Genomic DNA, 14,544 nt, shown 5'->3' with positions numbered 1-14,544 from the left:
TTAAAAACAGTTATATATCCCAAATTTATATAACAAACTTACTATATGTGGTTGGGTAACTACTTCTTAAGTGAATGAGTGATAAGTGATAATTATAGTAACATACCAAAGATTTTATTTTTAAAAATGTTTTAAGTAATATCTGCATGTAAAGTGGGGATCCAACTCACTACCCTGATATCAAGAGACACATGCTCTACGAATTGAGCCAGCCAGCTGCCCCATATATGGAAGATGCCAAAAAGTTGTGAACTGACATTTAAACAATCTTATCTGAGCCTTTGGAGAGCAAATGAAACAAACCATCATCATTAGAGCTCAATTTTATAGTATCACCATTAAAACAAACCAAAAACTTTGTGGTACACTTTTAAAAAATATTTTGAACTGTCTCCACAATTATGTCCTAAAACATACATTTATAAAAAATGTAATTTCTCTGAGAATTAAACGTAACAAAGAACTGAACTCACCTGAACAGAAGCAGCTTTATCCTTACAGTCATGAAAATCTACGGCTGTTAATAAGGAATCATTTTTCTCACAGCTCTCCAGACTGATAAGTGTGTCCACATAGTTGGGCTGGGGGAAAATCTCATGATTCACCTGCGTGTCCTCGGTGACTGAGACTTCGTGGGAATACGTCTGCAGAAAAGCGCGCACCCCGTCCACGCCCACAAAGCGCGAGGCCGGCACGCCCACCGGCCCACCTCCTGAGGCCTGAAGCAGGCGCCTAGAGTGCCAGTGCCTCAGCCTGAGCGCCAGCAGCACGATCACAAAAGCGAGGAAGACACAGGAGACTGCAGCCACCGCCACGACCAGGTACAGTGTGAGGTCAGAATCCTCTGGGCTAGCTGAGGTCCTGATGCTACCCAAGTCAGCCAGGACGTCTGGAATGCTGTCAGCCACTGCCACAGTGAGCGTGACAGTGGCCGAGAGAGGGGGCTGGCCGTGGTCTTGCACAGCCACCACTAGGCTCTGCTTGAGCGCATCTCTGTCCTGCAGGGCCCGCGCGGTGCGCACCTCGCCCGTGTGCAGCCCCACCGCGAAGAGCCCTGGCTCGCTGGCCTTGAGCAGGCGGTAGGACAGCCAGGCATTCTGGCCAGAGTCTCTGTCCACCGCCACCACCTTGGTCACCAGGTAGCCGGGCTCTGCGGACCGGGGTGCCAGCTCCACGCCTGTGGAACCATCTGTGGGGAGCGCTGGGTACAGGATCTCTGGCACATTGTCGTTCTGGTCCAACACAAATATGCTCACAGACACATTGCTGCTGAGTGGAGGGTCCCCACTGTCTCTGGCAGTCACCAGTAGCTGTAAGTCTCGGATGTGCTCATAGTCGAAGGAATGCAGTGCATATAGGACACCTGTGTCTGAGTTGATGGAGACGTAGGAGGAGAGAGGTGACCCCATGATGGTGTCCTCAGTCACAGAGTAAGTGACCTGGGCATTGTTGCCACTGTCAGGGTCGTGGGCCATCACAGTGAAGATGGAGGCACCTCTAGGGTTGTTCTCTGGGATATAGGCTGAGTAGGAGGCATGAGGGAACGTAGGTGGATTATCGTTGGTATCTGCCACATACAAGGAGATATGAATTTCATTAGATAGAGAAGGGGTTCCTAGATCTGAGGCCGTCACTGTGATGTTGTACATAGAGATCTTTTCTCGGTCCAGATACTTCCATGTCACCAATCTATAATAATTATCTATTGATTTTTCTAATTGAAAAGGTAAATTATGAGGTGTGTAACAGACAACCTGACCATTCTTCCCGGAGTCTTGGTCATGCACATTCAAAAAGGCAATTACTGTTCCAGGGAGAGTATTTTCCAAGACTGGGCTAAACAGAGATGTAACTGTCACTTCTGGCCTATTGTCATTTACATCTTCCACTGAAATGAGCACTTTGGTCCTCCCCAAAAGTGCCCCCACATCTTCAGCTTGTATTTCCATTTCATAAAATGCACATTCTTCATAATCTAGACTCTCTGCTGTTGATATTTCCCCAGTATTTTCATTAAGATGGAATAACAGAGATTGCTTTTTGCTAATTTTCCAGAATCTATAGGCCACTTCACCGTTGGCTCCCTCATCTGGGTCGCTAGCGCTCACAGTAAGCAGCAGGGTGCCTGGGACCACGTTCTCTGGGACTTTCACTCGGTAAATCGGTTGAGCAAAAACTGGAGCATTGTCGTTTGTATCCAACACTGTCACGTGGATGTGCACGGTGCTGGAGCGACGCGGGTCACCGCCATCAGAGGCGATGAGGATCAGATGGTGAGCAGCCTCTTCCTTGCGGTCCAGGGCCTGTTCCAGCACCAGCTCTGGGTGTAGAGTTCCATCGTCTCCACTTTGCACTTCCAGAGAGAAGTAGTGACTGGGGCTGAGCTGGTAGTTCTGTAAGGAATTCATGCCCACATCTGGGTCAACAGCCTCTGGAAGTGGGTAATGTGTTCCAGGTGCAGCGATTTCATTAATTTTTACTTCCAGATTTTCGACCTGGAATTTTGGATTATTATCATTGATATCAGTGATTTCTATTTCTATCCCAAAAAGTTTTCCTCCGCCCTCAACCAGGATATTGATATTTACTAGACACCGTGTGCTCTGAGCACAGAGCTCCTCCCGGTCTATCCTGCCCGCGGTGATCAAGCTGCCAGTTCTCCAATCTAGGGCAAAGAGCTGTGTCCTACCTCTGGAGACGATGCGGACTCCGTGCTTCCCCAGCTCTTGTGACTCCAGACCCAAGTCCTTGGAGATGTTACCCACGAAGGATCCTGTGTCGCTCTCTTCTGGCACCAAATAGTGGATCTGTCCTCTCCCGTTTTCCCAGAGCGTGCCCAATAGAGTGCACAGCAGGACCAGCTTGCCGCGTCTCTGGTAATTCTTTGGAGCAGCCATTGTTCTTTCACAACTGAATCCACTCAGAATCTTCATTGGACATGTGTGTCTTGTTTACCTTTTTGCTGCAGCTATGGAGATCATCTGATATAAAGCTGGAGTGTCTCAGATTTAGGGACAGAGTTTCGCTGCAGCTTTGCTGATGGTTTGTGGGATCTGCGAGTCTTTGCAAGATGGGAGCCTTTAGTAACAGGATGGCATTTGGTTAAATTTCTCTCCAAATAGGTGAACAGCGGCGCTTAGAGTCCTAAGCAGTTACTGCACCCGCTTAGATAAGTAATGGTGTATGCCAGGTTATTGAGAGAAAAAAAAAAATTATCTTGCCTTTTATAGTTTATTTTTACAGTATTTAACTTATCTCTGACGTCATATTTTAAAAGTAATTGCCAAGAAGCATGGATGAAGTAGGGTTAAAGTTATATAAAGTATTATTAAGTGATATCAAACGATTTATGGGTTAGTCTCACATTACTTAAACTTTTGGAATACATTTCCTCTTAAAATGTAAATCATTAAAATTTTATTTCATAATATGCCCTAAGACTTATTGTAAATCTATTATCAAATAAGTAGGTATTCCAGTTGTCACTGGAAATTATTTCATTTTTAGAATAAATCAGACGTGTTGGAGATGACTGACTGGGAAGGTGTTTTGTTTGATATAAACTAATTAATTATTATAGTAAGCTCTCAGTAGTGTTGTTGCTTTTTAAATACTCTTTTTAAATGCAATTTTAATTATACACTGATAATGTTTTCAAATTAACATTATGAAATTTTAACAGGATAAATGCTTTTACTTTCAATTTCATCAGAGACTACACTGTTTAGTTATTTTACTTATTTAGTTAGTTATTTCATTATTTATTTTTAAGTAATCTCTACACCCAACATAAAGCTTGAACTCACAACCCTGAGATCAAGAATCGTATGCTGTACCAACTAACCCAGCCATGCAACCTGTTTTGCTACTTTATTTAAATTATGTATTTTTTCTATTTGAATAGAAAATACTTAAAAAATACAAATGAATACACAACAAAAAGCCAATCTCCATCCTTTTCTTCCACGAATGAGAAATTATTATATTTTAAAGGAGACTCAATTAACTTCTTATGAAAAGTATATTCTAAAGTAAATTTTACCCTAATTAGTATTTTGATTAAAAGAACCACAGAAAAACACGTAACTATCACTAAGCAGCCAAAAAAGTCACTAAAAAAAAAAAACTACATCTCTTTTCTTCAGCAGCTTGTAAAGTGGTTAGTAACTGAAGACTTTGCTAACAGAAATCTACAAATGTATTATCTAATATTTGTTTGCACATCAGGTTGGCAATTTTGTCCAAAATTTGAAGAAATGAAGACTCTATTTTTCTCCTCGAGATAGTAGAATGAGAAGACCTCTAGCTATATTAGCTTAGGGCTACAAAAAGTTCAAAATGATACAAGGGTGTGTGTGTTTACTTACTGTGCTGCAAGTAAAAAACAAAAAATTTATCGTCTGGTGAGCATAATGATCTTACTGCTAAGTAAAATGCTTTTACACACACACAGTTCGTTGCACACAATTGCAATGTGTCCATGTACATAAAAATCCATGTTAAGATACCTTATTGCAGCAGGAATAAGGGTTTGAAACAACGGGGAGTAAATATAAGAAACAAAACAACAGTTAAATCAGTTAAGAAAAATGTCTAATTTTAGCTTAATTTTGTTTGTTTTTTAGCTCTAACATTTATTCATTTTTGAGAGAGAGACAGAGCGAGTGGGGGAGAGGCAGAGAGGGAGACAGAATTTGAAACAGGCTCTGGGCTCTGTTAGCACAGAGCCTGACACCGGGCCTGAACCCACAAGCGGTGAGATCATGACCTGAGCCGAAGTTGGACGCTTAACCGACTGAGCCACCCAAGCGCCCCTTAAATTTTGTTTTAAACTTATATTTAAATGACTGTCCACTTTTACATTTACACTATGTCCAAGTTTTAAAAAATTAACATAGTAGGTAATAAGCAGAAAACTTAAAGTCTCATTAGCTTTTAGAAGACTATAACATTATTTCTTTCCCTTTGTAGATAAAACCACACTCGCACTGCTCTGTAGATCTGAACCTGGTAAGACATCCCTAAAAGACACATAACTACTCCTGTTTCAACTTCCCTTGAAGAATAGTATGACAGCTTTTTTACTTATAAAGAAACGTTTAGAACTACAAATTGTATCTTTTCCTATGAATATAAAGAACTGGGTAGATTGTACGAAGCACCGAAGCACGTTAGTTTTAAAAGAAACTCACCACATGGGAGGTTGACTCACTGGAGTAGCAAAGTGGAAATAAGGCCCCGGATGAATCACCGCAAAGTATGTCTTGTTCTGAACTCAACTGCTCATTGCACTTTAGAAAATTAAACTCTGTCTTTCCAGTATGCGCAACGCACAAATTGTAGGAATAAGGCAAAGTCCCTTCACTGTAGTTGGGAGGAACCACAGGTCCAGACTTGACACACAGGCCAGGCTGAAAGCAGCCCCAGGCTGCGGGGCTGGAGGAGCGGCGCAGGCGCAGGGCAATCGCCAGAATCACCGCGAGGAGGAAGAGCACGGAGATCAAGGCCAAGGCCACCACCAGGTAAAACTGCAGCTCGGCCTGGGGGTCAGAGGCCTCCGGACGGTCGCCGATATCGGGCAGTACTTCCTGTAGGCTGTCAGCGAACACCAGGTGCAGCGTGGCGGTGGCAGACAGGGGCGGCTGTCCCCCGTCCCGCACGGCGACCAGCAGGCGCTGGCGCGCCGCGTCCCGGTCGCCCAAAGCACGCGCAGTGCGCACCTCGCCCGTGCGCAGCCCCAGGCTGAAGAGTCCGGGCTCGCTGGCCTGCAGCACGTGGTACGACAGCCAGGCATTGTGTCCCGAGTCGGCGTCCACCGCCACCACCTTGGTGACCAGGTAGCCGGGCTGCGCGGCGCGCGGCACCGTGTCGAAGAGCGCCGAGCCGTCGGGCCCCAGCGCCGGGTACAGCACCCTGGGCGCGTTGTCGTTGCGGTCGCCCACCAACACGCGCAGGCTCACGTTGGCGCTGAGCGCTGGCGAGCCCTGGTCGCGCGCCTGCACCGTCAGCTCGAAGGCGCGCAGCTGCTCGTGATCGAAGGCGCGCTGCGCGAACACCACGCCGCTCTGCGTGTTCACGGACACGTGGGACGCCAGCGCCCGTGGCTCCAGGTCGCTGGCCACGATGGAGTAGGAGACGTGGCCGTTGGGCCCCAGGTCGGGGTCGGAGGCGCGGACTTGGGCGATGGACGCTCCAGGAGGGTTGTTCTCCATCACGTGAACCACGTAGGAGGCCTGGTGGAAAATCGGGGCGTTGTCATTGACGTCACTGATGATCAACGTGACACTTGTGCTAGCTGAGAGGGGCGGTTTTCCCCTGTCAGTGGCTGTGATGGTGACATTGTACTCTGGGGTCTGTTCTCGGTCCAGAGTCCCATCTATTACCAATTTATATGAATTTTTAGAAGAGGAAATTATTTGAAAAGGAACTTCACCCTCTAATCGACAGTTAACCTCCCCATTCTCCCCGGAATCTTGATCATATATTTTAATCAAAGCAATTAACGTTCCGGGCGCTGCGTCTTCCAGAATCATTTCGGCTAAAGAATGGAATGTAACTTCTGGGCTGTTGTCATTTTCATCTTGAATATTAATTTCAACCGTACATTGTGCAGCCAGTCCTCCACCATCCCTTGCCTCCACCACTATAGAATATTCTTTGATTTCTTCGAAATCTAGCGTTCTTAGAGTTGTAATTTCCCCACTCTTTGAATTCATACTGAAGACGTGCCCGGTCCTGTAGAAAGAATAAGTGATTTCTGAGTTGATTCCTTCATCTTGGTCAGTAGCTGACACTTGCAGCACTGTGGTGCCTGGGGGCACGTTTTCTGAAAGGCTTATTCTGTATACATCCTGGTTGAATACAGGGGGGTTATCATTGGCATCAGTGACCTGGATCCGGAGCTCAGTGGTGCCGCTCAGTGGGGGATCTCCTCCATCCAAGGCAGTCAGAACTAAACGATAGTAACTCTGTTGTTCCCGGTCTAAACGTTTCTCCAACGCCAATTCTGGGTATTTACTACCATCTTGTTTCTCTTTAGTTATCAATGAGTAACTAGGGCTAAAAGAGAGTTTATAAATCTGCAGAGAGTTTAAGCCAATGTCTGCATCTTCCGCTGCTTCTAATATAAACCGTGTGCCTGGCATAGTAGACTCACTTATTTGCAGCTCAAAGGAAGTTTGCGTGAATTTTGGTGTGTGGTCATTAATATCTTCTACGTCCACACTCACGTGATAAAAGTTCAATGGATTTTCAGCAACAGCCTCAAATTCCAGAGCACAGGCTGGCTTCTTGCCACATATCTGCTCCCGGTCTAGCCTGCCGCTCACAAGTAACTCCCCGCTCTTGGCGCTCACAGTGAAGTAAGGTTTTTCCGAACTGATGCGCAGTTGTCGAGTCGGTAACTCATGGACGCTGAGTCCCAAATCCTTGGCGAGGTTCCCCACCACCGAGCCCTCGGGCATTTCTTCGGGAATCTTATAGCGGATCTGCTCCGAGAGCGCCGGGCAGAACAAAGACAGCAGGAAGGGAAGAAGCACTGGCCGCCTCTCAGCCCAGCCCCTTTCCCCAGCGCCGCTCCCCATCCCTTCGGCTCCCCTCAGGTTGCTCACCGGCCTGGAGACGCCGGATTACAAATAATCTCTGTGCTGCAGATGTCCAGAGTTCCGAACAGGCTATACTGCCTGCGTGAGGGTCAGGGTTCCCTCTTTTCCAGAGGAGGAAGTGGCGTAAAGGTTCGACCTAGCGAGTCTGATACAGGAAAGTGCGCTGCGGCTGCGCGAGAAGATCGCCAGTGCCCAAGCTCTGCACTTTGGCCAACAGCGGCGCCCACAGTCCGCACTGGGAAACTGCAGCCCTTGCTGCTTTATTTTAACCAGCTACAATAATCACAATCCAGCGCCTAACTGAACAAATTATTTTTATATGTTTATATGTCTAATGACGATTAATTTGTACTATTACCTGCATTATTATCCCAAATTTCCAGATTTTCAGGTAATCAAAATGTTGACATGCATCTTCAAATCCGCACCGTAACAGAAAGATGACTATAACACATACTTGGCCTAAAGGATCTCAGAGTACAGCAATTGTGAATACTAATATGAGTAAAATTCTATCCTTATACCTTGTTCTTGTTTTTCGTGATTTCATTACTTTTTGGGCACCTCCATGTAGATTCATTTCAATTTTTCAGAAAGCATCAGTAACGCTGAAATTGTCTTTGAAAGGGCACAACTTATACTTACCTCTAAACCCTTCTTTTGTTCAAAATAATTTCAGTAATTTCTTCATAGTAATATTATATGACGTACACTTCACTCACTTAAGAAAATGACAGCTGGAAAAACTTAGTCTATTCCTTCTCCTTCCCATAGCACAATTATTTTCCTGGTTATAAAATATAACATCAACCTTCTAAGTTACCAGGTAATTATATTTTGCCTTGCAAAACAAAGTCATTAACCCCGGTCTACTAGAGTGAGATACTGTTTCCCACTTCTGTGCTTAAATGTAACATCACATGATGACCTCAATTGATAAAACAGTCCCTAGGATATTCAATTGCAATAGCATACTGAGTTTAGTGGTGGTTTCTTTCCTTTGTTGGAAAATATTTTTAGGTATGTAATGAATTTGTTTTGGGATATTTTTCAAAATATCTGATAATCATATTTCTGCCTCACAAAGTATCAGTAATATTGTCTTCTCAAGTGACTGTAGATCTAAACACTACAAAACATATGACACATAGTTCCACATCATTGCACAGGCTAATTTATGCAAAATACCACCAAACATAATACTATGCTAGAAAAAAAGTCCTTTCATTTAACACTCAAAAGGTTATTGTAGTCAGAAATGAGCTAGTCTATACCTGTCCTTCCTACTGAAGAATTATTTTCCTCATTACAAAATGTAACATTAATCTTCAAAGTTACAAAGGGAGTAATATTTTGCATAGTTCTTAGTAAACAAGTATGTGCAAGTAAACAAAAATACTTGTTATCAACCCCTTCTAGTTGCTAATCAACAAATATACTAAGTTCTACTAAAATGCTATATAATGAATATAAAAGTAGTTAATCCTAGATTGGGTTATTTCTGATTTTTTTTAGCAGATCCAATAAATTGAATCAACTTCTGGTCTTGAGTATACAAGATCATTGTTTCATAAAGCAAGCATCCCCGATCTCCCACTAAGAGAGCCCATAAAACCACTTCACCTGGCTGTACCAATAACACAATACAATGGAATTTTCTATTAATACATATAACTTCTTATTTCACAAGTGCCACTTGAAATGACATTCTATTTGATGTCCTATTTTATTGGTTTCAGACAATAACCTTTAGTGTGGCATGAGATCCTTGTCATTGATATGGATCTTAGTGAAGCTTGACACACGGATTTCATTCTTTAGACATCCGTCTAACCTTCTACCAGGATCTGACTTTAATAGATGATTATGCTTTAAATATGGCAGGAAGCAAAATAACACCTCACACTTGTCAGAATGGCTAAAATCAAAAACATAAGAAACGACAAGTGTTGGTGAGGATGTGGAGAAAAAGTAACACTCTTGCACTGTTGGTGGGAATGTAAACTGGTGCAGCCAGTGTGGAAAACAGGTTGGAGGTTCCTCAAAAAGTTAAAAATAGAACTTATGATCCAATAATGGTGCTACTGGGGATTTACCCTCAAGATACAAAAATACAGGGGCACCTGTGTGGCTCGGTCAGCGGACCAGAGGACTCTTGATTTTGGCTCAGGTCATGATCTCTTGGATTCGTGGAATGGAACCCATGTTGGGCTCTGTGCTGACAACACACAGCTGGCTTGAGATTCTATCCCCCTTCTCTCTCTGCCCCTCCCCCCACTCATGCACACACTCTCTCTCAAAATAAATTTTTAAAAAGATACAATAGCACTAATTCAAAGGAATGCATGCACTCTGATGTTTATAGCAGCATTATTTAAACTAGCCAAATTATGGAAATACCTCAAGTATCCAATTACTGATGAATGGATAAAGAAAATGTGATACATGTATATATATACATACATATACATACATACATACATATACATACATACATACATACACATACACATACACTGGAATCTTATTCAGCCACAAAAGAATGAAATCTTGTCATTTGCAATGACATGGATGGAGCTCAAGAGTATAATGCTAAGTGAAATAAGTCCATCAGAGAAAGATAAATACAGTATGATTTCACTCATGTGACTTTAAGAAATGAAACAAATAAGTAAGGGGAAAGAGAGGGAGAGAGAGAAGCCAAGAAACAGGTTCTTAACTGTTGAGAATAAACTGGTGGTTACCAGAGGGGAGGTGGGTGAGGGGAATGGGTGAAATAGATGATGAGTTAAGTAGTACATTTTCCATGATGAGCCCTGGGTGATGTATGGAATTGTTGAATCGCTATATCATACACCTGAAACTAATCTAACACTGTATGTTAACTATACTACAATTAAAATTTTTTAATATGTCAGGAAGCAACTGAGATTTTCAAACCCATCAAGTTGAAGTGTATGAAAGCAGAAGATCTTCAAGAACCTTTCCTAGATCTAATCTAAAGAGAATCCTGAGAAGATGATTGAGATGTATTTTCCTCTTGCTAACCCAGTGCAATGAGAAAGATGTAACAATTTATTCTAATTTATAAAACACATGAATTCAGAACGATGAATGGAAAATACGTGGAAGGTAGAAAAATGTGACAGTCCACTTATTCACAATCTTGTACAGGCCTTCACTAAGGAAATGACACCAAAACCTTGGTCAATAAGTGTTCTGTGTTAAAGTATCACCTGAGAAGTTCTGTGTTAAAGTATCACCTGAAATAAACTGAACTTGCTTTGCCTCTTACCTCTCTAAAACATTTGCTTCGCAAAAAAGAAAATTACACAAAATATAATTCCTCAAGGATATAAAGATAAATGTATTAGTGAACTCACCTGAATATCTTGTGCTTCGTCCTTACATTCATGAAAATCTATGGATGTTAATAAGGGATCTTTTTTCCCACAGCTCTCCTGACTGAGAAGCGTGTCCGCATAGTTGGGCTGGGGGAAGATCACGTGACTCTCCCGGGAGTCCGCCCTGAGCGAGACCTCGTGCGAATACGTCTGCAGAAAAGCGCGCACCCCGTCCACACCCACAAAGCGCGAGGCCGGCACGCCCGCCAATCCAGCCCCCGCAGCCTGGAGCAGGCGCGACGAGTGCCAACGCCTCAGCCTGAGCGCCAGCAGCACGATCACAAAAGCGAGGAAGACACAGGAGACTGCGGCCACCGCCACCACCAGGTACAGCGTGAGGTCATTATCGTCCGGGTGGGCCGAGGGCCTGATGCTGCCCAGATCGGCCAGGACGTCTGGGATGTTGTCGGCCACGGCCACGGTGAGCGTGACGGTGGCCGAGAGAGGGGGCTGGCCGTGGTCTTGCACAGCCACCACCAGGCTCTGCTTGAGCGCATCTCTGTCCTGCAGGGCCCGCGCGGTGCGCACCTCGCCCGTGTGCAGCCCCACCGCGAAGAGCCCTGGCTCGCTGGCCTTGAGCAGGCGGTAGGACAGCCAGGCGTTCTGGCCAGAGTCTCTGTCCACCGCCACCACCTTGGTCACCAGGTAGCCGGGCTCTGCGGACCGGGGCGCCAGCTCCACGCCTGTGGAACCGTCGGTGGGGAGGGTGGGGTACAGGATCTCTGGTGTATTGTCATTCTGGTCAAGAATGAATACACTCAAGGATACATTGCTGCTAAGCGGTGGGTCCCCGCTGTCCTGCGCAGTCACTCTCAGTTGCAGGTCACGGAACTGCTCATAGTCGAAGGAGTACAACGCATACAGGACGCCAGTGTCAGAGTTGATGGACACATAGGAGGACAGGGGTGCCCCCTGGAGCGTGTCTTCAGCCAGGGAGTAAGTGACTTGGGCATTCTCGTGGCTGTCCGGGTCATGTGCAGTCACAGAGAAGATGGAAGCACCTCTGGGGTTGTTTTCAGGGATGTAGACAGAATAGGAGGAGTGGGGGAAGGCAGGCGGGTTGTCGTTGGTGTCTGCCACATTCACTGAGATGTGAGTTTCCATGGACAAGGGTGGGGTTCCACCATCTGTGGCTTTCAGTGTGATGTTATACACAGAGAGTTTTTCCCGGTCTAGGTTTTTCGCAGTCACCAACCTATAATAATTGTCTATTGATCTTTCTAATTTAAAAGGCAGATTTTCTGTAATACTGCAGGTCACCTCACCATTCTTCCCAGAATCTCGATCTTGAAGGTAGAAAAGAGCAATTACTGTTCCAGGAGGAGTGTCTTCAGGGACTGAGTTGCTTACAGATGTTAGAGTCACTTCTGGGGCATTGTCATTCACATCTAAAATTGTGATAATTACTTTAGCCCGTGTCATACTACCAGGACCGTCCTGAGCCTGAACTTCCATTTCATAGTAGCTGGATTCTTCATAATCTAGGCTTTCTAAAGTTGCTAATTCTCCTGTATGAGAGTTCAGTTGGAATATCTGTAAAATTTTTTGAGTTATTTTCCGGAAAGAGTATGTCACTTCCCCATTGACTCCCTCATCCAGGTCAACAGCGTGTACCGTGAGCAATCTTGTGCCCACTGGCACGTTCTCAGGGACAGTTACTTGGTACTGAGGCAAAGAGAAGACTGGCGCGTGATCATTCACATCCACTACTGTTACTTGGATGTGGGCGGTTTCTGATCGGGGTGGGTCGCCGCCGTCAGAGGCTGTAAGGAGTAGGTGATGGACAGCCTCTTCCTCTCGATCCAGCACTCTTTCCAGCACTAATTCCGGATATTTAGCTCCATCATCTCCAGTCTGCACAATCAGGGAGAAGTGATGATTGGGACTGAGCTGGTAGCTCTGGAGGGAGTTCGTGCCCACATCTGGATCCCTAGCCTCATTTAAAGGAAACCGCACCCCAGGAGCTGTGTTCTCCATTATTTTTACAGTCATTTCTTCCATCAAGAATCTAGGAGCGTTGTCATTAACATCTATTATTTCCACTTCTACAGGGTAAAGACTCATTTTATCCATCAGGATGTTAAATTTCATCAGGCACCGTGCACTCTGAGCACAGAGCTCCTCCCGGTCTATTCTGCCCGCAGTGACCAAGCTGCCGCTTCGCGGATTCAGAGCGAAAAGCTGTGTCCTACCTCTGGAGACGATGCGGATTCCGTGCTCTGCCAGTTCCAGGGGCTCCAGGCCCAGATCCTTAGCGATATTACCCACAAAAGACCCTGTGTCTATCTCCTCCGGCAATGAATAGAAAATATGTCCTGCCCAAGCTTCCCTCCGGGTCCCCAGGAGGATGGAGAGCAGGATGAATCCTCTGTAGTCTCGACCCCTCTGCGGAGTCGCCATTGTTGTCCTGCTGATCTTGTTAGACACTGGGCTATCTCGTCTTGTGCTTCTGGATGCCAATGTGTCAGCGTGGAAGCCTTTGTATTCATAAAAGAATCCCAGAATTTAGTATAATAGAGACCTGAGTTTGATGCAGACTGGAAGAGAATTTGTCTCAATCTGGTGTTTCTTTGTACTGTAAAAGCTCAGTGCCTCTGGCAGATCTTATTGCACCATTTTCCCCATGGTTAGTGAACAGCGGCGCTCAGAGTCGTTACTAGGTTACTGCACCATATTGAATCAAAATAACTGATTTTTCAGAAAGTTGTTTTATCCTTCAAAATTCGTCCATTTATATTCCTTTGATCTATACATCTGATATAATTTAAAAGTACATTCCAATTAAATGAAATAATGCAACAGTGCTTATGATGGGTGCTTATTAATTGCAGATAATTAAAAAAAAATTTTTTCTGTTTTGCATTGCAACTTTGAAATCATGTTGGGTACTGCCTCAGACTTCATCGAACATGGAGTAAAAGCAGTGTTTGCAGGTTTAAAAAAAGTATGATTTATTTGAAAAGATGTATGTATACGTAAGAAAGATGTTACGTAGAAACTGTTTTCATCCGAGTATAATAAATTTAAGTTAATTCATTAATATTGAACACATACTATGTGCTAGACACCACCACATAAGACTCAGAGAGTCAAATTTTTCTTTAAAATACAGAGAGGATATTATTTAATAAAGTTTTTAATAGGAAAGAACCTTAGAGATGATTTAGTCCGATACCTTCATTTTAATGATTTTAAAAATGAGAGAAAATTACTTTGTCCTTGATTATATAATAGTAGAACCAACGTTGGAATACAAATATCCTCACTTCCAGTGTTTTGAGAAGAAAAGAGAAAACCATTTGCCTTGGCTGATGCTTTATGCTCAAAAAGTGCCATTAGAGATGTGGCGAGAAGCCAATCAGTAACAGTCAGCTATAGAAGAAACTCATTTTATACAGAAGGCAGGAATTTGCAGAGATTCTACTAGCTGTAGAGTGTTAAGAAAGTGGGTGTTGACCACGTCTTTTCATTATGCAATTCAAATATTCTTCCTACTCTGGATGATTATTCTAGAATAAATGAAAAAAGGTAGGTCT

At 44.1% G+C, this 14,544-nt stretch overlaps 2 protein-coding genes across 7 annotated transcripts in view; both read right to left on the bottom strand.

Moving 5' to 3' along the window:
* Nucleotides 1-14,544, bottom strand: part of LOC120234347 (protocadherin gamma-C4) — a 179,925-nt gene that overhangs the window by 105,031 nt on the left and 60,350 nt on the right. Inside the window, exon 1 of one of the 6 annotated variants that reach the window (XM_039236162.1) lies at nucleotides 5,193-8,090. The exons of 4 other annotated variants lie outside the window; for them this stretch is intronic. In XM_039236162.1, the coding sequence (XP_039092093.1) occupies nucleotides 5,193-7,583 (2,391 nt within the window). In that variant the 5' untranslated portion in view covers nucleotides 7,584-8,090. Of the gene's footprint in view, nucleotides 1-473; nucleotides 2,930-5,192; nucleotides 8,091-14,544 lie in introns of those variants that run through there. One more of the 6 variants, XM_039236157.1, reaches the window with a different exon arrangement.
* LOC120234362 (protocadherin gamma-A7-like) lies at nucleotides 10,952-13,499 on the bottom strand. The gene has a single exon (XM_039236189.1). It carries the CDS (start codon nucleotides 13,406-13,408, stop codon nucleotides 10,952-10,954), a length of 2,457 nt encoding a protein of 818 aa, XP_039092120.1. The 5' UTR covers nucleotides 13,409-13,499.

The sequence above is a fragment of the Hyaena hyaena genome, unplaced genomic scaffold (genome assembly GCF_003009895.1).
Source record: "Hyaena hyaena isolate Hyena2069 unplaced genomic scaffold, ASM300989v1 scaffold_107, whole genome shotgun sequence".
NCBI classification, from domain to species: Eukaryota; Metazoa; Chordata; class Mammalia; order Carnivora; family Hyaenidae; genus Hyaena; species Hyaena hyaena.
Note: the sequence above shows the minus strand (reverse complement) of the source record. Positions and strands in the feature narration are given on the sequence as shown.

Coding starts and splice junctions, on each gene's coding strand:
- LOC120234362 (XM_039236189.1), bottom strand. CDS start 13,408: ATGGCGACTCCGCAGAGGGGTCGAGACTACAGAGGATTCATCCTGCTC.